General features: G+C 44.8%; 1 protein-coding gene across 8 annotated transcripts in view; it reads left to right on the forward strand.

The window, feature by feature from the left end:
• The window catches only part of MAP3K12 (mitogen-activated protein kinase kinase kinase 12), a 134,910-nt gene that overhangs the window by 67,205 nt on the left and 47,756 nt on the right, over positions 1 to 19,949 (forward strand). For 6 of the 8 annotated variants that reach the window (XM_056555218.1, XM_056555219.1, XM_056555222.1 and 3 more), the window contains exons 2-3: positions 11,652 to 12,131; positions 17,827 to 18,013. In XM_056555218.1, the coding sequence (XP_056411193.1) occupies positions 11,717 to 12,131; positions 17,827 to 18,013 (602 nt within the window). In that variant the 5' untranslated portion in view covers positions 11,652 to 11,716. Of the gene's footprint in view, positions 1 to 8,741; positions 8,764 to 11,651; positions 12,132 to 17,826; positions 18,014 to 19,949 lie in introns of those variants that run through there. The other 2 variants (XM_056555224.1, XM_056555225.1) reach the window with 2 other exon arrangements.

A 19,949-nucleotide genomic window follows, 5' to 3' on the forward strand; every position in this document is an offset into this window, starting at 1 on the left:
CTTGCTCTGCCACAGAAAACGTTGGAAGGCAGCATTGAGGCATTTAATATAAGCATGTTTAAGTAAAAGCGGGAGCATCTGTAAAGGGTATGGGAGGCAGGGGAAACTAACCATCTTAACAAGGTGGCAACTTCCCAGAAAAGATAATGGTAGGGACTCCCAGCATTTCAGTTCATCCAGAATGCACTTAAAGAGCAGGAGATAGTTAAGGGAATAGAGCGTGTCCGGGGTCTTTCCTATGCGAATGCCCAGATAAGTGATGAAAGATGGAGCCACCGTCACCCCCAGTGCATGCTCACCTGAAAGCCAGCTAGGAGAGGTCGTACCTAGAGGTAAGAGCATACTTTTAGCAGCATTAATTTTGTATCCCCTGAAACCCCCCGCATATGAAAAAAAGTCAAGCACTTTAGGGATAGCCTCTCGGGGGTTGCTAAGCTAAAGGAGGATATCATCTGCAAACATCAATAGCTTGATAACCTGTGTGTCCACCCTTATACCACGATATATATCAGTAGAGAGATATTGAGCCAGAGGGTCCATTGCCAAATCAAACAGCAAAGGCGATAAGGTACAACCCTGGTGTGTACCTTTTGCTAAAGTGACAGAGGTGGACAAGATACCTGGTGTATGCACCCCAGCTTGAAGGCCATCATACAATCCCGCTATAAAAGAGCTAAATCGACCTGTTATCCCAGACTTGGTCAGAACCAGGTCCAGCCAATCCTATCGGACGTTATCAAATGCGTTCTCAGCATCAAGAGTAAGCAAGGCATGGTGGGGATCTGCCTGGGTCTGGCTCCAAGCACTATCCATCGCTGCCAGGACTATCCTAATGTTCGTGATCGCCGAGCGCGTTTTCACAAAGCCCACCTGGTGATCGCCAACAAGGGAGGGCAGAAAGACAGCCAAGCGGATCAGCCAATATTTTGGAGAGTAGTTTCACATCCTGGTTGATCAGGGACATGGGGGGGGGGGGGTGATAGGACCCAGGGTCTAAGGGGTCCCTGCCTGGCTTAGGGAGAACCTTAATGTAAGCCAGTTTCCCTGCCGGAGAAAGTGTTCCAGTATGGAGAACCTCATTAAAGTATGCCGTTAAGGGGGGTACAACCTGCTCCAAAAGAGGCTTATAAAATTCGCCAGGATAACCATACGGTCCTGGCACTTTCCCATTGGCAAGGGAGCGAATAACTGCTGCAACTTCCTCAGCTGTCACATCTGCATTGAGCTCCTGACGCTGATCCTCCGATAATGTCGATAAATGTACACCCTCCAGAAATCTCTGCCCCTCAGTAGTCAGAGCGGGGGGGAGAATATAGATAGAGCAGCGTAATAGGAGCCCAAGACAGCATTGATGGAATGAGGGTCATAAGTCACTTGCCCTGTTGGATTGCGTAAGGCTAGGACATGTGCAGGCGCTAAGGTCCCTTTCGCCACCCTAGCCAACAAACGATCCGCTTTATTACCATATGTAAACAAATCGGCCTCAAACTGGGACCGATATATCCTCTCCTTCCTATCTAGCCAAAGCTCATATGGCGGACTTCGCTTCCTGCCACTTTAATTTATGAGCAGGTGTGGGGAGTCTAAAAAGTGAGAGTAGACGTCCGATAACGCTGCGCTTGCTGTTGCATGGCCCTCCAGAGTTTTCTGCTCGACAATTTTACTATAGGACAGAATCTTGCCCCGGAGCACAACCTTAGCTGCTTCACAGTAAAGGGATGGGTTGTCAATGTGTGATGCATTATCAGTCTGGAACTCCAGCCACCAACCCTTTAGAAGATTCAAAAAGGATTCATCCTTTGTAAGATAAGACAGAAATCGCCATAAATAGTCTGTACCCCGGAGGCATGATGGCAGGAGCTCCAGAGCAACTGGTGTGTGGATCAAAATGATCAAATCCTGGATGTCCACCCCCCTAAGCAAGAGCATAGTAGGGGACTAACCAGGAGATAAGCAATGCGGGACCAGGAATCGTGGACATGTGAGAAGTGTGTGTACTCGCGTCCCTCTGTGTGCAGGTGTCGCCAAGAGTACAGTAAACCTGTCTGTACTAGGAATGGGGGGAGAACCTTGTCACTATGATGCGGAGCAACACATGACTGGGATTACCGCCTATGGTCCACCAATGGGTCAACTACTGAAGTTAGATCACCTTCCAGGATTGTTAGCGGCCCAGCGGTGCTGTTCACCTTGTCTGCTAGAGAATGAAAAAAAGAAACGTTATCGCCATTCAGCCCATAAACATTGAAGATGTGGTACGCATTACCATTGTGAACAAGTTGTACATGGGACATATGGCCCTCAGTGTCCTGTTCATGGGAAAGGATGCGATGAAAAAAAGATTTATGTATTAAAATTAATACTCCAGATATGCCATCTACTGTTGAGTTACCCAACACCTTGCCCACCCATCATTTCTGCATCCTCTGAAAGTCTTGTTCCATCAGATGCATTTCCTGGAGGAGGACAATGTCTGGGCGGAGACGTTAAAGAAAACGCAGAACTTTCATGCGCTTCTGAGGGGAGTGTAGACCTTTAACATCCCATGTTATAATTGTACACATTACAGAAAAATAGGCCGCCGTGGGCTAGGGAGAGGGAGGACACGAAGGTGAACAGTGGATGAGCAATGGTCGGGAGCTAGAATTGACCAGAACAGGGACGGAGAATAGAATTGAGAGGAGGAGAGGAGGGGCTGACAAAGGAAGCCACATACACAAGAGATACAGGAAAAAAAACATGGGCAACGGACCTTGGGAAGGGAACAGGGAGGGGGAAAGGAGATCAAAACAGTGAGAACAATAGAACGAACATTATAGAAAATATGGAAGAAAACATAAAAGGCCCAGAACAGACCAATACCCGAGGTAGAACCAGGGTGGCCGTTGTGCTGGTACCAGACTTCACTTTTTTTCAGGCATGTGGGGAGTCAAAACCCCATCCCCGGACCTCCCGTGCATCAATGTTGCAAACAGAAGAACTAACTGGCTAGGACCAAACCTGGGACCCCCTGCTAAGAGACCCTCTATGGTAACAGAATTGTGAGGTGATGACCCTGCAAGCAACATCATCTATCGCTCCTAGAGACAATATATATTTGTAACCTTCTCAAGCATTCTGATTAGACGATCTTATCCCTTAGATGCAAACCCCTCGCAGGACAAGAGAAACAATAATCAAGCGGGAGGATACTCAGTCTGGAGAGGACGATCTGCTGCTCCTACTCCTGCTTCCCCTGCCAGCCGACTTTCGGCGTTTCCATGTGTCACCCGGAGATCTCGTATGACTGCTCTTGCGTCTTGAAGGAAGGGAGGAGATTGAGAGCGACGAGAAGAAGAGCGTGAGCGGGGGTGATGAGCAAGGTCCCTTAAAAGATCAGGAAGTACCGCCTCCGCATCACCTGGGGTCTTGTAGGAAGAAAAGGAGCCGTCCAGACGAAACGCCTTCAGAGTAGCCGGATACTGGAGTTGAAAACGATGTTTTGCTCGAAACAGTTCGGTACAAACTTTGCCATATGCTCTCCTTCCTTTGGCTACATCAGCGGAGAAGTCATCGAAGATCAACAGCTTCCTGTTATGAAAAGTGAGCGGTGTTGTATGTTTGCGTTAAGCCCTCAGGATCTCCACTTTGTCAGTGTAGTCCAGCAATTTCAGGATAACCTGTCTCGGGTGGGAGACATCAGCCTGAGAGGATGAAGAGGTGTTAGTAAGAGGTCTAACCAAGCGATGCACCCTTTATACTCTGCATTTGTGTTGAAGCCCCAGAGCTTTGGGCAGGTCACTTTTGCAAAAGTCTTGTAACTCAGAGGGGTGTAAAGATTCACTGCGATCTCTAAACTTATTGAGTTGGGTTGTGGCTCTGGTGCTCGTATCCACTGCCCGGTACCTGAAAGCGCTTCCACCCACGATGCCATCTGAGTGCGGAGAGCGCTCAATGTGATCTGCGCTACGGTCACTGTCCCAAGATGGCTGCCGCAGGTCTGAGGGAGAAAGAGGCTGCCGTGTGACAGAGGAAGCCGTGCCGGTGCAGAGGAGACTGCAGGACTCCAACGCTCCCTGAGCACCCCTGGACCTCGCTCTTCAGTTTCGGTGAGTGAGCGAGGCAATTTCACGGCCAGAATGGATTGGGTATGAGGTCTGGGGTTCAGGAGCTCCGACTCCATGCGCCTCACATGCCCACGTCGGAACCTGAAGTCTTTTAATATTCATTGAGATGGTGACTATTTCAGCACCATGGAGAGGGGCACAGCACTGGCACCCTGTATGCCCAATGCATGTGCAAACTGACTGGTGAAGAAGATGTAGATGCATTTAGCAAGTCCCTATTGCCATCTCATTCATCTCTCTTATTTGTGATCCCTAGATTTGTTAACAGTGTAACAAGGGCTGTCAGGTTTTCGTATTATATGTTAGCGCTATTCATTCTTCCCATCATATGTTCAGGGTCTCTGAATGAGGTAATGGGGATTTGAGCATTGGGAAGAGCAGCACTTGGTCTTGTATCTGCACTAGCTGCAATCACAGATTGCTAGGATTTTCCACGTGCTGTTCTCCAGAGCATTCTCCTAACATTTATGTCTCATTTAGCTAAATTTGCACTTATATGTCAATGCACACATGTGTATCCATGAATCCCTGATGGCTTTAGTATATGCAGGGTAGGTTTTAAAGAGATTATATAGTAAAGCTTTTGTCTAGATTTCGCTTCAGCACCATGGAGAGCGCACTTGGTCTTGTATAACCGATGCAGATGTAGATTTACAGATTTCTATAGGGCAGTGTTTTCTAAACACTGTTGCAAAACTACAACTCCCAGCATGCCCGGACAGGCGATGTAGTTTTGCAACAATTGGAGACACACTGTTTGGAAAACACTGCTATATTGAATATATAATTTTGCTTAAAATGAAAGATTAATGTCAGGTTATACACAATGAACTATATAAATGAGATTATGCTTGTTTTGTGTGTCTAATGTACTAAACCATGTTGTATGAGATACATAGCTGTTTTTAAAAGACAAGGGGCTTATATAGAAATGTAGATCCTGAAGGGGGTTATCTCAATATACTTCATTGTCATTGACTTAAATGCGTTTTCTAGTACAGTGAGAACGCTTTGAGAAGAACTACCCACAATTGCATTTGTGGTGAGCCACGGGGTGTGAGGTGAGGTGTAAGGGGCAGATGGTGTTGCCCAGGGGTAGATGGTATTAACCCCTTCGTGTTTGTGACGCCAGGGCATGGTTTGCCTATGTAAGACCCAAAGGTACTACCGCTAGTCCTAGGTTAGGCAGGGGCAAATAATAGTCCAAGGCCAGGTTTAGATTGACGGTAGCTTTTACTGAGGTAGACAGATGTTACAATCTATACAGTTCGGCCAGGATCCCAGAGAGGTGACCAGTAACACGGGGGACCTCGCAGCTTGCTGGGACTTGCAGAGACGTGACAGACTATAGGTGCAGGCCACGCTGAATACAATTGACTTGACTGAAGATGATGACAGATGATGAAGACGACTTGACTTACTGACTTGTGGCTGCAATTTAGGCTTGAGGCCTCCAGAAGTGCGGGACACTGACCCTGAGATGTCTGGACTGGACTGAACCTCAGCAGGAAAAAAGAATCACAAGAGAGTGATTACAGCTCCTCCCTATCTTATAAAGGGGCCTGTGCAAGGAGCCCATAGGCTACCTGCAGGTCACCTGGTACTCTCTGGGTAACAAACATATGACTTAAAACATGTGACAAACATTATCATGTGACTAGCAATCATGTGACCAACTCAAAGGTCCTTTACACTTAATATACAACCTATTCACATTATGGGGAAACCCTGCAGGAGAGCCCTGAGGACATACAGGGACTCAACCTGACAGGACTGTAGGAGAAAATCCCATACTGGGACACCACACATTGAAAAGTGGTCTTCTATGGGGGGTGCTCTGCTCAAATAAAATGGCCACTATGCATATTTTATGGCAAACTCTCAAGGCAGACTCGAGGTCTTCTCAAAGAGGTGGTCTTTTAGAGAGGTGACACTGTATTAAAAAAAAATGCAGCTTTTTTCCCCAGTACAGTGCAATGTCTATAGGTTGGGTGTCTCACATCTTCGCTTCTCTGAAATTGCAACTCCACACAGAGCTTGTGGTCTGGTGTGGTAAAGTTTTTTGGGGAAAAAAAAAAATTCAACCCCTTTAATGAAGGTTAGCGATTTGCCTTTAAAGGGGTCCTTTAAATCAACTGGTGCCAGAAAGTTAAACAGGATTGTAAATTACTTCTATTTAAAAATCTTAATCCTTCCAGTACTTATCAGCTGCTGTATACAACAGAGGAAGTTGTATTTCTTTCTGGAATTCTTTCTGGAATGCTGACACCTCTGTCCATGTCAGCAACTGTCCAGAGCAGGAGAGGTTTGCTATGGGGATTTGCTTTTGCTCTGGCCAGTTCCTGACACAGACAGAGGTGTCAGCAGAGAGCACTGTGGTCAGACAGAAAAGAAATTCAAAAAGAAAAGAACTTCCTCAGCAGCTGATAAATACTGGAATGGTTACATTTTTTAAATAGAAGTAATTGACAAATCTGTTTAACTTTTTGGCATAAGTTGATTTAAAAAAACTTGTTTTCCACTGGCGTACCCCTGTAATGAAGGTTAGGGATTTGCCCAAAGAAACAACTCAGTTGTCATTTTACCCAAAATTGTTAAAGGGGTTATTCAGGATTAGAAAACTATAGCTGCTTTCTTCCAAAAAACAGCACCACACCTTTCCTCAGGCTGTGTGTGGTATTACAACTCTGCTCCATTCACCAATTGAATGGAACTGAGGTGCAATACCACCCACAACCTGAAGACAGTTGTGGCACTGTTTTTGGAAGAAAGCAGCTATAGTTTTTTTTTTTTTATTGGATAACCCTTTTTAAGAATGTTTAAAGGGGTACTCCGGTGGAAAACATTTATTTTTTAATCAACTGGTGCCAGAAAGTTAAACAGATTTGTAAATTACTTCTGTTTAAAAATCTTAATCCTTCCAGTACTTATCAGCTGCTGTATGCTCCACCGGAAGTTTTATAGTTCTTTCCAGCCTGACCACAGTGCTCTCTGCTGACACATCTGTCCGTGTCAGGAACTCTCCAGAGCAGGAGAGGTTTGCTATGGGTATTTTTATGTACTCTGGACAGTTCCTGACATGGACAGAGGTGTTAGCAGAGAGCAATGTGGTCAGACAGAAAAGAAATTCAAAAAGAAGAGAACTTCCTCTGTAGTATACAGCAGTTGATAAGTACTGAAAGGGTTAAAGGGGTACTCTGGCACTAAGACATCTTATCCCCTATCCAAAGAATAGGGGATAAGATGCCTGATCGCGGGGGTCCCGCCGCTGGGGACCCCCGTGATCTTGCACGTAGCACCCAGTTAGAATCAGTCCCCGGAGCACGTTCGCTTTGGGTCTAATTACAGCTGTCATGCCCCCTCACATAGGTTTGGATTCAGGGGGCGGAGCGTGATGTCACACGAGGCTGGGCCGCGATGTCACAATGCTCCGTCCCCCGTGATCGCCAGTAATTAGACCCGGAGAGAAGGTGCTCCGGGGACTGATTCTAACGGGGTGCTGCATGTAATATCAGGTCCCCAGTGGCGGGACCCCCATGATCAGGCATCTTATCCCCTATCCTTTGGATAGGGGATAAGATGTCTTAGCGCCGAAGTACCCCTTTAAGATTTTTAAATAGAAGTAATTTACAAATCTGTTTAACTTTCTGGCACCAGTTAATTGTAAAAAAAAAATGTTTCCACTGGAGTACCCCTTTAAGTATGGATTCATAGGAGACAGGGAAGGCAATAAAATGTAGCAGTGAGAACATTAGGAACATGAATGTATCTGAAAAATAAAGCATGAAAAAGCAGTGTATTAAAGGGGTATTCCAGGCAAAACCTTTTTTTTATATGGCTCCGGAAAGTTAAACAGATTTGTAAATTACTTCTTTTAAAAAATCTTAATCCTTCCAATAGTTATTAGCTTCTAAAGTTTTCTGTCTAACTGCTCAATGATGATGTCACGTCCCGGGAGCTGTGCATGATGGGAGAATATCCCCATAGGAACTGCACAGCTCCCGGGACGTGAGTCATCAGAAAGCAGTTAGACAGAAAACAACAACTCAACTTCTGAAGCTAATAACTATTGGAAGGATTAAGATTTTTTAATAGAAGTAATTTACAAATCTGTTTAACTTTCCGGAGCCAGTTGATATATAAAAAAAAAGTTTTGGCCTGGAATGCCCCTTTAAAGCCTCCCACATTTTACATTTAACTGGACATTGGAAGTATGCTATAAGTCTCATTCAGAATATATAAATATAGAGGAAAAATACCCGGTTCCACAGCGCAGTCCACAAATTCAATCAGAAGGTAATGATGAATGTATATGATATTTATTAGGCCAGGGTGCAACGCGTTTCGGGGCTTAGGATCCCCTTCGTCAGGCAGGTAGGCATCATGACATATCAGACAAACTGGTGCCCTTGTCTGATATGTCATGATGCCTACCTGCCTGACGAAGGGGATCCTAAGCCCCGAAACGCGTTGCACCCTGGCCTAATAAATATCATATACATTCATCATTACCTTCTGATTGAATTTGTGGACTGCGCTGTGGAACCGGGTATTTTTCCTCTATATTTATATATTCTGTTCTGAATCGGCCTACCGGGAGGCTGCACCACCATCTTCATGCACTTGTGTGGTTGTGTCAATTACACAACCGTACCAGGTGAGAGGACCACTAAAACGGTTGTGATTCCTGCACTCACCTACTTTTACATTGTCTACAACGTACTGTCCTATGAGGAGCTCTGCTTTTTGTTGTTTTTAGATTGATGATAAGTCTCATTCAGACCTGGTTAGGCTCCAATGCATCTGTCATTGGCTACCCACAGGGCTCCCTCTATGTGCCTCCTATTTTATACAGGGGCATACAGTGATAGGTTCCACAATTGACATATTATGACCCTTCCCTAGAACCTTTTTATGAACACCATATGGCAGCACTCAGCACGCTCACTGATCCATAACATGGAACTATAGGGCCTCTGTGCCGCTCGCTCTACAGCTCCGTGAACGCTGCTTTGCCATGCGCATGGATCCTAAGTGTACAATAGGTCTTACATAATGTCTACTCATTCGGATTCAGTCCTACGGACAGCAGATTTTACCGCGTGTCCCAGGACTGTGTCCTCACTGACCCCATCATTTACAGTATATTTTTCTTATGCCGTTTTAACGTAAGCTTAATTGCACTAAGAATGCATTACTGTTCTAAGAATTACAGGCATTAGTTTTATGAGGGAAATAATACTCTGGGGCTTGTCTCTGCAGTATGAGGCTTATGCCAGTGTGAGGTATTAGCGTTTGTTGTCAGTCCCTGAAGACTGCATTATACACTAAGATTACTGTGAAGATTTCGAACTTTTGCTGTGCTTAGATAGTTTTGCATAGCTTGTATTGTTGCACTGTAGCAACTGTGAAGATAAATTACTTTGTTACATATATATATATATATATGTCTATCGCAGTGTTTCCCAAGCAGGGTGCCTCCAGCTGTTGCAAAACTACAACTCCCAGCATGCCTGGACAGCCAAAGGCTAAATATCTAGGACAGTGGTCTTCAACCTGCGGACCTCCAGATGTTGCAAAACTACAACTCCCAGCATGCCCGGACAGCCGTTGGCTGTCCGGGCATTCTGGGAGTTGTAGTTTTGCAACACTGATCTAGGATATGTGTATAATAGGCCTTTGGGTGTTTCAACACAGCATTGCTGGGTACCACACAAAGGGAGAAATGTATCAAAACCTGTCCAGAGGAGAAGTTGCTGAGTTGCCCATAGCAACCAATCAGATCGCTTCTTTCATTTTTCACAGGTCTTTTCAGAAATGAAAGAAGCAATGCGATTGGTTGCTATGGGCAACTTTACAGTAACTTTTCCTCTGGACAGGTTTTGATAAATCTCCCCAAAGTCCACAGACATATTAAAGGGAACCAATCATCAGATTTTACCCTATATAATGCTTGGCAAAGCGTTATATAGGGTAAAATTGTTGTCCTCACCATTCCCGGGGGACACTCCTGCCTCCAGGGGTGGTGAAGATATGAAGTTATAAACTAGTTACCGCCGTAAGTAGTCACCTGGGCTGGGAGCTCTTCTCATCTACTCCTGTTCTTCGGCCGGGAGCGACGCCCCCTCCGCTTGATTGATGGGCCGCGTCATTGTTCCGCTCACTGAACAGACGGAGCAGAACGATGACACGGCCCGTCAATCAAGCGGAGGGGGCGTCGCTCCCGGCCAAAGAACGGGAGTAGATGAGAAGAGCTCCCCGCCCAGGTGACTACTTACGGCGGTGGCGGTGACTAGTTTATAACTTCATATCTTCACCATCCCTGGGGGCAGGGCATCCCCCAGTAATGGTGAAAATAAGGATTTTACCCTATATAACGCTTTGCCAAGTGTTATATAGGGTAAAATCTGATGATTGGTTCCTTTAAAAACCAATATGCACAATGTATATAAAGGTCTTTCTGTGTATAGCGATGATATATACAGTGGTCCCTCAACATATGATGGTAATCCGTTCCAAATGATCCATCGTTTGTTGAAACCATGGTATGTTGAGGGATCCGTGCAATGTTAAATATAGGACGTTATACTCACCTGTCCCCGCCGTCACCGCTGCCCTGGATGTCGCAGTCCATCGCTGTCCCCGGGGTGTCCCCGCCGCTCTGGAACGTCTCTGTTGCCTGGGATCGTCGTTCCTCATCGCCACCATTACGTCACTACGCACGCCGCTCCTATTGGATGACGGGACGGCGTGCGTGGCGACGTGATGACGGCGATGCAGGGGATCCCGAAGATGACGTCCTGGAGCGCCGCGGACAGGCAAGTAACCATCACCGGAGCTTACGGGGCACCGTAAACGGCTATCCGGTGGCAGCTGAGGCAGTCTGCGCTGCAGGATAGCCGTTTATGCGATGGCCCCGACATACAAAAGCATCGTATGTTGATGCTGCCTTCAACATGCGATGGCCTCTGAGAGGCCATCGTATGTTGAAATGATCGTATGTCGGGGCCATCGTAGGGCGGGGGGTCACTGTATTGTGAATCTGAAACAAAATACGCATATGACCTATATGTTTTTGCTGCATATTTGTAACAGATCTGCATGAAAAATTCCATTGCATATGAAAATACCCCAATGGGGGGGTATTCAGTCCTAGTGCCTAGGGAAGCACGAGCTGTAAATATGGCCCTGGAGGTGCCCTCTATCTAGGTGCTTATACTAGAGACTACTAGGTTAGAGCCAGACTCCTTCATTCTGTCCTAGCTAGGACACAGGCTGCTCAGTAATATAGTTACATATGGGACTAGATGACTAGCAGAGACATGTTAACCCCTTAGTGACTGCCATTACACCTTTTTACGGCAGCTTGGGGGTCAGAGAATATGGAGCAGGCTCAGGAGTGATGCAAAGCATTTTTTACATTTGGTAAAATGTAAGATGTCATTACAATCGGTTCTTTGATCATTAAAGGGTTATTGGTAAATTTACATATATATATTTACCATGATTTGTGTTCATTAACACTATATTTGTGGTTATTTTCAGGTGTAACTCAAAGAACTGGACAAAGTTTCTTTATTAAAGTTCCATATTTTTCCGTATGACCAATTATGGCATGTCTACATGACACACGTACTCCCTCACCCTCCTTTGCCAGCCTTCTCTCAGATGGACCATTTAGACGTCTGGACACTGATACACCACCTGGCTGCACCCCAGAACAAGAGCTAACCCCCACACAATGTGTATTGCGTGATATGGTGCGAACAGAAGTCACACTCCCAAATGATGATCCCTCATCCCCCCTTACACACAGCGTACCCCAAGATCCACAAGAACCTGAGGACAGAGGTGGTGGGGGTGCAGCAGGTGGTCCTGGAGATGACAGACCATGTCGTGCACTTGGAGACAGCCGCATGCAATGCCAGGCTGGAGTTGGGTTCTTGGGTGGACTTTTTGGCTGTCTCAGGCCAGTCTGGGCTATGATTGGTAAAACTTATTCAACAGAACACAAGCAACATGGAGGTAGGAAAACATTTAAAGTGTTTGTGTATTTTCAAAAATAGTATGTACACGTGGAACTATGGTGTATAGCCAATACTATCCATATAGTGACAGTATATATCTTAAAGTGAAGGTCCTTAAATGGGACCTAATAGTTTACACTGATTAAAAAGGGTTATACACATTTATAACTAGATGCAATCTTTAATGAAACATCCTCAAAAACCTCTTTTATAAACAATATAAAGTTGGTATACCATACAAAATTCATGGAGTACAAAAGTCAATAAATATGGTCCTTATAGGAGCTGGCCACTGTACTCCCTGGACATGGCCATGTAGGTCCTTACATACGAAACGGATTATATACAATTTTGTTACCCTTTAATACAGTGTTGTGTTTTCTCTATATACTGATGGCACACTGCATGAAATTATGTTGCTTTGTTGTCATTTTTTTTAACGCTTCTTCGTTTATTAGCACTTTAGGTAGCATTTTATCAAATATTGTATTGGGCCAGCTGCTAGGAGTCCAATATTTAATGTCCTTTGTGCTCTATGAATTTTGTATGGCCTACCTCCTTTAAATTTTTTTACATAGAGGTTTTTGAGGGTGTTTCAATAAAGATTGTATTTATTTTATATGTTGTTTTGGAATGCATTTTCTAATAGATATACCCACTTTTCTCTTCTTTCCCTGCTTAAGTATATTTATTTTCATACAGGGGGCATTGCACCTATATGCATTATTTGCATTAGTGCATGGAGTAGTGGTACATGGCCATTATTATGGTTATAGAACAAAAATATAAAAAGGTGGCCACTTTCTCCAAAAAAAACAGTACTCCTCCAGTCCAACTGGATTGTGTCTAGTAATAAAGCCCAACTATATTGAATGACTAAGGTACAATACCACACACAACAGGTTTGGATGCATGGCACTATTTTTTATAAACGAAGGAGCCATGTTTTCCTAATCCTCTACTATGTTTTATTTTTTTTTAAGGATTTAGCTAAATTCTTAGCTGGTAATATATACATACAGTCATGGCCATAAATGTTGGCACCCCTGAATTTTTTTAAGAAAATTAAGTATTTATCACAGAAAAGGTTTGCAGTAACACATGTTTTGCTATACACACGTTTATTCCCTTTGTGTGTATTGGAACTAAACCAAAAAAGGGAGGAAAAAAGCAAATTGGACATAATGTCACACCAAACTTCACAAATGGGCTGGACAAAATTATTGGCACCCTTAACTTAATATTTGGTTGCACACCCTTTGGAAAAAATAACTGAAATCGGTCGCTTCCTATAGGTTATAACCATCAATAAGCTTCTTACACCTCTCAGCCGGAATCTTAGACCACTCTTCCTTTGCAAACTGCTCCAGGTCTCTCTTATTGGAAGGGCACCTTTTCCCAACAGCAATTTTAAGATCTCTCCACAGGTGTTCAATGGGATTTAGATCTGGACTCATTGCTGGCCACTTCACAATTCTCCAGCGCTTTGTTGCCTCCCATTTCTGGGTGCTTTTAGACGTATGTTTGGGGTCATTGTCCTGCTGGAAGACCCAAGATCTCGGACGCAAGCCCAGCTTTCTGACACTGGGCTGTACAGTGTGACCCAAAATCCTTTGGTAATCCTCAGATTTCATGATGCCTTGCACACTTTCAAGGCACCCAGTGCCAGAGGCAGCAAAACAACCCCAAAACATCATTGAACCCCCACCATATTTCATTGTAGGTACTGTGTTCTTTTCTTTGTAGGCCACATTCCGTGTTCGGTAAACAGTAGAATGATGTGCTTTACCCAAAAGCTCGATCTGTCTCATCTGTCTACTAGATGTTTTCCTAGAAGGATTTTGGCTTACTCAAGTTCATTTTAGCAAAATTTAGTCTTGCTTTTTTATGTCTCTGTGTCAGCAGTGGGGTCCTCCTGGGTCTCCTGCCATAATGTTTCATTTTATTTAAATGTTGATGGATAGTCGCGCTGACACTGACGCTCCCTGAGCCTGCAGGACAGCTTGAATATCTTTGGAACTTGTTTGGGGCTGCTTATCCACCATCCGTACTATCCTGGGTTGACACCTTTCATAAATTTTTCTCTTCCGTCCATGCCCAGGGAGATTAGCCACAGTGCTATGGGTTGCAAACTTCTTGATAATGTTGTGCACTGTGGACAAAGGCAAATCTAGATCTCTAGAGATGGACTTGTAACCTTGAGATTGTTGATATTTTTCCACAATTTTGATTCTCAAGTCCTCCTCAAGACAGTTCCCTTCTCCTCTTTCTGTTGTCCGTACTTAGTGTGGCACACACAGACACACAAGGCAAAAGACTAATTTTTTTATCTGCTTTCAGGTATGATTTTTTTATTGCCCACACCTGTTACTTGCCCCCAGTGAGTTTAAAGGAGCATCACATGCTTGAAAATATCTTATTTTCCACAATTTTGAAAGGGTGCCAATAATTTTGTCCAGACCATTTTTGGAGTTTGGTGTGACATTGTGTCCAATTTTCTTTTTTTCCTCCCTTTTTTGGCTTAGTTCCAATACACACAAAGGGAGTAAACCTGTGTATAGCAAAACATATGTTACTGCAGTCCTTTTCTGTGAGAAATACTTAATTTTCTAGAAAAATTTCAGGGGTGCCAACATTTACGGCCATGACTGTGTGTGTATATATATATATATATATATATATATATATATATGTAATATTTAAGTAGTTAAAGGGGTTCTCCAGCGCTTAGACATCTTATGCCCTATCCAAAGGATAGGGGATAAGATGCCTGATCACGGGGGTCCCGCCGCTGGGGACCCCCATGATCTTGCACGCCGCACCGCTTTAAAATCAGTCCCTGGAGTGTGTTCGCTCCGGGTCTGATTACTGTCGATCACGCTCCGCCCCCTCAATGCAAGCCTATGGGAGGGGGTGTGACAGCTGTCATTTATAGATATATTTTTTAAGACATCTGAGCAGATCCAAGGTTTTCACATTCTTATCTTTCATAGTAAAAAATGGCAAAAATCTCAATAAACCCTTATCAGACAGAACGTAGTGTGAGGTTCTCTAGCCGAGAGGCCTGTAGGTCTCCCACTCTTTTGGCAGAAGTGACAGCTTGTGAAAAGACAACCTTAAGAGGTTGTTCAGGCTCCTGGAAGAAGCTTGTTTCTCAAGAGGCTCAAACATAGAGGAGCACACAGTTGCTTTACCGCACAGATAAACCCAGGGGCCTCCGACCTTCTGAACTGTAGTCCAGTCACAGCCTTAAGAAAATGCATTATTTCTGGGATTTGGAAAAGCTACCTGCAAAAAATGCAGATCTAGCAGCCAGCTGTACTTTATTGTACTTGGAGAAAGGCCCTTATCAACCATCTTGTAGAAACTCTAATATTTAAGGAACAGAAGGTGAAGATAAATCAATCTTCCTGTCAGAATATCAGGAGAGAAAAATCCTTATAACTCTGTACATGTCTTATTGATGGCCTCAATCCTAGAGTGGGAAAGCGTATTGCATATTTTTGGTCCGAAAAAACCCTTGGCTTTAAAGGGGTACTCTGCCCCTAGCATCTTATCCCCTATCCAAAGGATAGGGGATAAGATGTCAGATCGCCTGGTTCCTGCTGCTGGGGACCCCCGGAATCTCCGCTGCGGCACCCCGGTATCATTACTGCACAGAGCACACTCGCTCTGTGCGTAATGACAGGGGCCGGAGCATCGTTACATCATGGCTCCACCTCTTGTGCCATCATGGCCCGCCCCCTCAATACCAGTCTATGGGAGGGGGCATGGTGGCCATCACGCCCCCTCCCATAAACTTGCATTAAGGGGGCGGGTCGTGATGTCACGATGCTCCGGCCCCTGTCATTACGCACAGAGTGAGTGTGCTCTGTGCAGTCAATCAGAAGAAAGCTTCTTTGCACTGGCTTTTTCCCACATAAAGACCCTAGGCCCATAGAAGTGGATGGTACCTCTCACAAACAGCAGTCTGACTCTTGGTCTGCACTAGCTAAATTAATTTTAAGCCCCCATGGACAACTTAACAATTTCCATATCGACTTTAGGAGTCCACCAGAGCCTTTTCAGGCATTTTTAACTCAGCCTTATAAGACTGGTGAGGCCTTCTACCCACATAAAGGCCCTAGGCCCATAGAAGTGAATGGTACCTCCCACAAAAAGCAGTCTGACCCTTGGTCTGCACTAGCTGAATTAATTTTAAGCCGCCTTGGACAACTTAGCAATTGCTATATCGACTTTAGGAGACCACCAGACCTTTTTCAGGCTTTTTTAAATTAGCCTTATAAGACTGGTGAGGCTTTCTAACCACATAAAGGCCCTAGGCCCATAGAAGTGGATGGGGCCTCCCACAAACAGCAGTCTGACCCTCGGTCTGCACCAACTGATTACATTTTTCAAGTCTTTCCAGAAGACTCTGGGGAATCATAGTCGTTAGACGAGTTGAGAAAGTCTTTGACCCAAATATACATGTCCCTAATAGTTGTCTCTTCAGAGGTCGGAGGGATAGGTCGGTATGACAGACAATTATGTGTAATCGCTGACAAGTTGTGTAGTCGCTGTCATCAGGCAGCAGCTTTTCACCATTTTGCACACTAGGTGTCTTCTTTTAGTAGAGGCTTTGCTCCCAGATCTCTGTGAATCAGGAAAAAATTTACTCTGAATCTACAAAAAAAATCCTGAAGAAAAATAAATGGTAAGATGGAGGATAAAGCCACATTGTACAGCAACAAACACAGTGAAACGAAAATAGTGCAGCGCAGAAACAGACCAGCAGTACCAGTAACAATCAGCTCCAGGAGACTGAGATCAATCCAGCCTCCTTATATAGAGGCCAGGAGGAACAGACATAAGCCTCTCCTGAGAGAGACTAATAATAATAATAATGCAGTATAACATGCATGACATCAGCGAGCAGTAGTACAGGAGAATTCCCTGTACAGAAGTGGCACACATCTTGCCCAAGCCAGAGACAGATAAAAGGAACAGCGCAGCAAGCATAGCACCACATTCAGCCTGCCCCCAGCTCTAACAGCAACGGTGTGCCGATAACACACAGCAGAGCTGAGTGAGTCCTATATTCCTCCTCAAAGCACAGAAAAAACTCAGGGGGAGTGGTTACAGGGAGCCTTATATCCCCTTGTGGGGGGAGGGGCTCTAGTTACTCAGGTTGTTTTTCTTAGGCTTCATTCACATCTCGTTTTGTACATACGGGTGCCGGATCCGGCGGGGGGAGGGGCAAACCGGACGCTCCCGTACCCCAGCCGGATCAGCCCGTAAGTCCATTTACTTTAATGAGCCGCCCGTAGACGACCGGAGTCAAATGGTGACTCCGGTAGGCTCAGTTTTGACCTGTATGCGGTTTCCTGACCGGACCTCAAACCGTAGTATACTACAGTTTTAGGTCCGGTCCAAAACCGCATACGGGTCAAAACTGAGCCTACCGGAGTCATCGTTTGACGCCGGTCGTCTACGGGCGGCTCATTAAAGTAAATGGACTTACAGGCTGATCCCGTATGTACAAAACGATATGTGAATGCAGCCTAAAAGTTGTCCTAAGATCCTGCAAGCTCTCAGGGGCAGAGTCCCCCCCCCCCCCCCCCCCCCCCATATTGTCTGACAGGGAAATATATATATATATCTTCTGCTTTTTGTGTTGACATTTACACATTTACAAGCTTGTTATTTTTGTCCAGAAGATCCCTGGGAAGTGCCCTTTGAGGAGATCCAGGATCTGCAGTGGGTGGGCAGTGGTGCCCAAGGTGCTGTCTTCCTGGGAAAATTTCATGGTGAAGAAGTTGCTGTTAAGAAGGTTAGAGACATTAAAGAGACAGACATTAAACACCTCCGGAAACTGAAGCATCCCAACATCATCACCTTTAAGTAAGTAACATTATAATTCTATACATATTTAGAGTTGATATAAGATTCTTCCAGATTGCACATCATTCTGGCATACCTTATGAGAAACTGGAACTAGCACAGTTAAAGTCTATCTCCAACGTTCCTATATGACTGCAGATAGCCTCATTACCAGGGGTCAAGTCCTGGAAAAAAAAAGTGGGGGAACTCACCCAAGATTTCTAATAAACCTAGTAATCTAGTAACGGAGCTTCAGAAGGCCATTTAGCACTCCGCGGGCATTCTGGGTAGGGGAATATGCAAAGCAGCTCATTACATCACCTTTTCAGGTAATGTTCCCTGGTATCAGCTTAGCTCCTGTTAAGGAATATAAAAAGCTGATCAGGATTTTATGCCAAGCCAGACTACTGCCCAAAAGGGAAGTTTCTACCCATCTGCAGACAGCTGTTTCGTGGTTTTTGCCACTCGTCAGTACAGAGCAGGGTGATCTGGCTTGGCTGGGGTACCCCTGGGTAGGTTCCCCTACCCAGAATGCCCGCGGAGTGCTAAATGGCCTTCTGAAGCTCCGTTACACCAGGAGTGGTGGCCTCGCCCTGAGGTAAATACTCATCCCCTTTAGCTGCTCTCAGGCCTCTTACCCCAGCCAAGCCAGATCACCCTGCTCTGTACTGATGAGTGGCAAAAACCATGAAACAGCTGTCTGCAGATGGGTAGAAACTTTCCTTTTGGGGAGTAGTCTGGCTTGGCATAAAATCCCGATCAGCTTTTTATATTCCTTAACAGGAGCTAAGCTGATACCAGGGAACACTACCTGTATAAGGTGATGTAATGAGCTGCTTTGCATATTCCCCAATATATATATATATATATATTCCTGAGCTGAAAGTTACCTGAATTCCAATGCCCTTATCTGAGCCATAAGATGGTTTATATTAACAAAGATAAAGGGATGTTTAACACTTGCAGACACCATGTGAAATTCAGGAATTTGAGATTAAGAATCAACTTTACACAACATGGATTTTTTAGCTTGAACAATTAAGATGGACGCCACACAGTATGATTGTGTGAAATATTTCTGGCCCATATAGTCTGACATGTTTGATGGTCACACTGGTACTTCTCACGGAAAGTGAAGATACAAGCAGCAGAGGAGCATGGATAGTGTTAGAATAGTGGTGTGTATTATTCCAGAGCACTATTTTTTTCATTCCGTGGACCAACCCCTGTAAGAAGAGCTTATTAATGATATGTTAAACTTTGGGATGGTACACAGGGTGCCACTAATTTACTGTGCCCATTGTGTTTATTTTATATGCTTTGACGGGGTACTCCTTTGCAGAACTGATTATGCCCTATCCACAGGATGTCTAATCGCGGGGGGGGGGGGGGGGGGGGTGGTTAGGGGTAGGAGGGTGAAACTGCTGGGACCCCCCCCCAATCTCCTGAAGGGCACCCTTTCTCTCTCTGTGCACTGAGCAATCTCCGCTCCGTGCACGGATTACTGTTGACCACCGCATGAAGTGGTGGCCAGCATGCCCCTCCATGTATCTCTATGGGAGAGCCGGAGATATGACATTCAGGGATAAGATATTCTGCAACGGAGTACCCCTTTAATTATCTATCCAATAAGGCATGGTTCCTCAAATATTGTAGTATGTTTTGTTGGGAATTGATAATAATCTGACCATTTATAGTATTGGCAAGCAAAATAACTTGAAGACTGAAATCTAGTGAATAAAAAACTGAAGAGTTAGGGTGCGTTCACACGGAGTAAATGAAGAGTAATTCACGCTGAAAAATTTCGGGCGAAAAAAAAAAAATTTTTCGCGCGAAATTCGTGGGAAATTCTCACGAAATTGCGCATGGAATTGCGCACGGACATGGGGGAGAAAGAAGTGAAGGGTTTTTCAGCCATTTTCGCGCAAATTGCCCGCGCATTGCGTGCAAATTCCGC

The sequence above is a fragment of the Hyla sarda genome, chromosome 2, assembly GCF_029499605.1.
Source record: "Hyla sarda isolate aHylSar1 chromosome 2, aHylSar1.hap1, whole genome shotgun sequence".
Taxonomy (NCBI): domain Eukaryota; kingdom Metazoa; phylum Chordata; class Amphibia; order Anura; family Hylidae; genus Hyla; species Hyla sarda.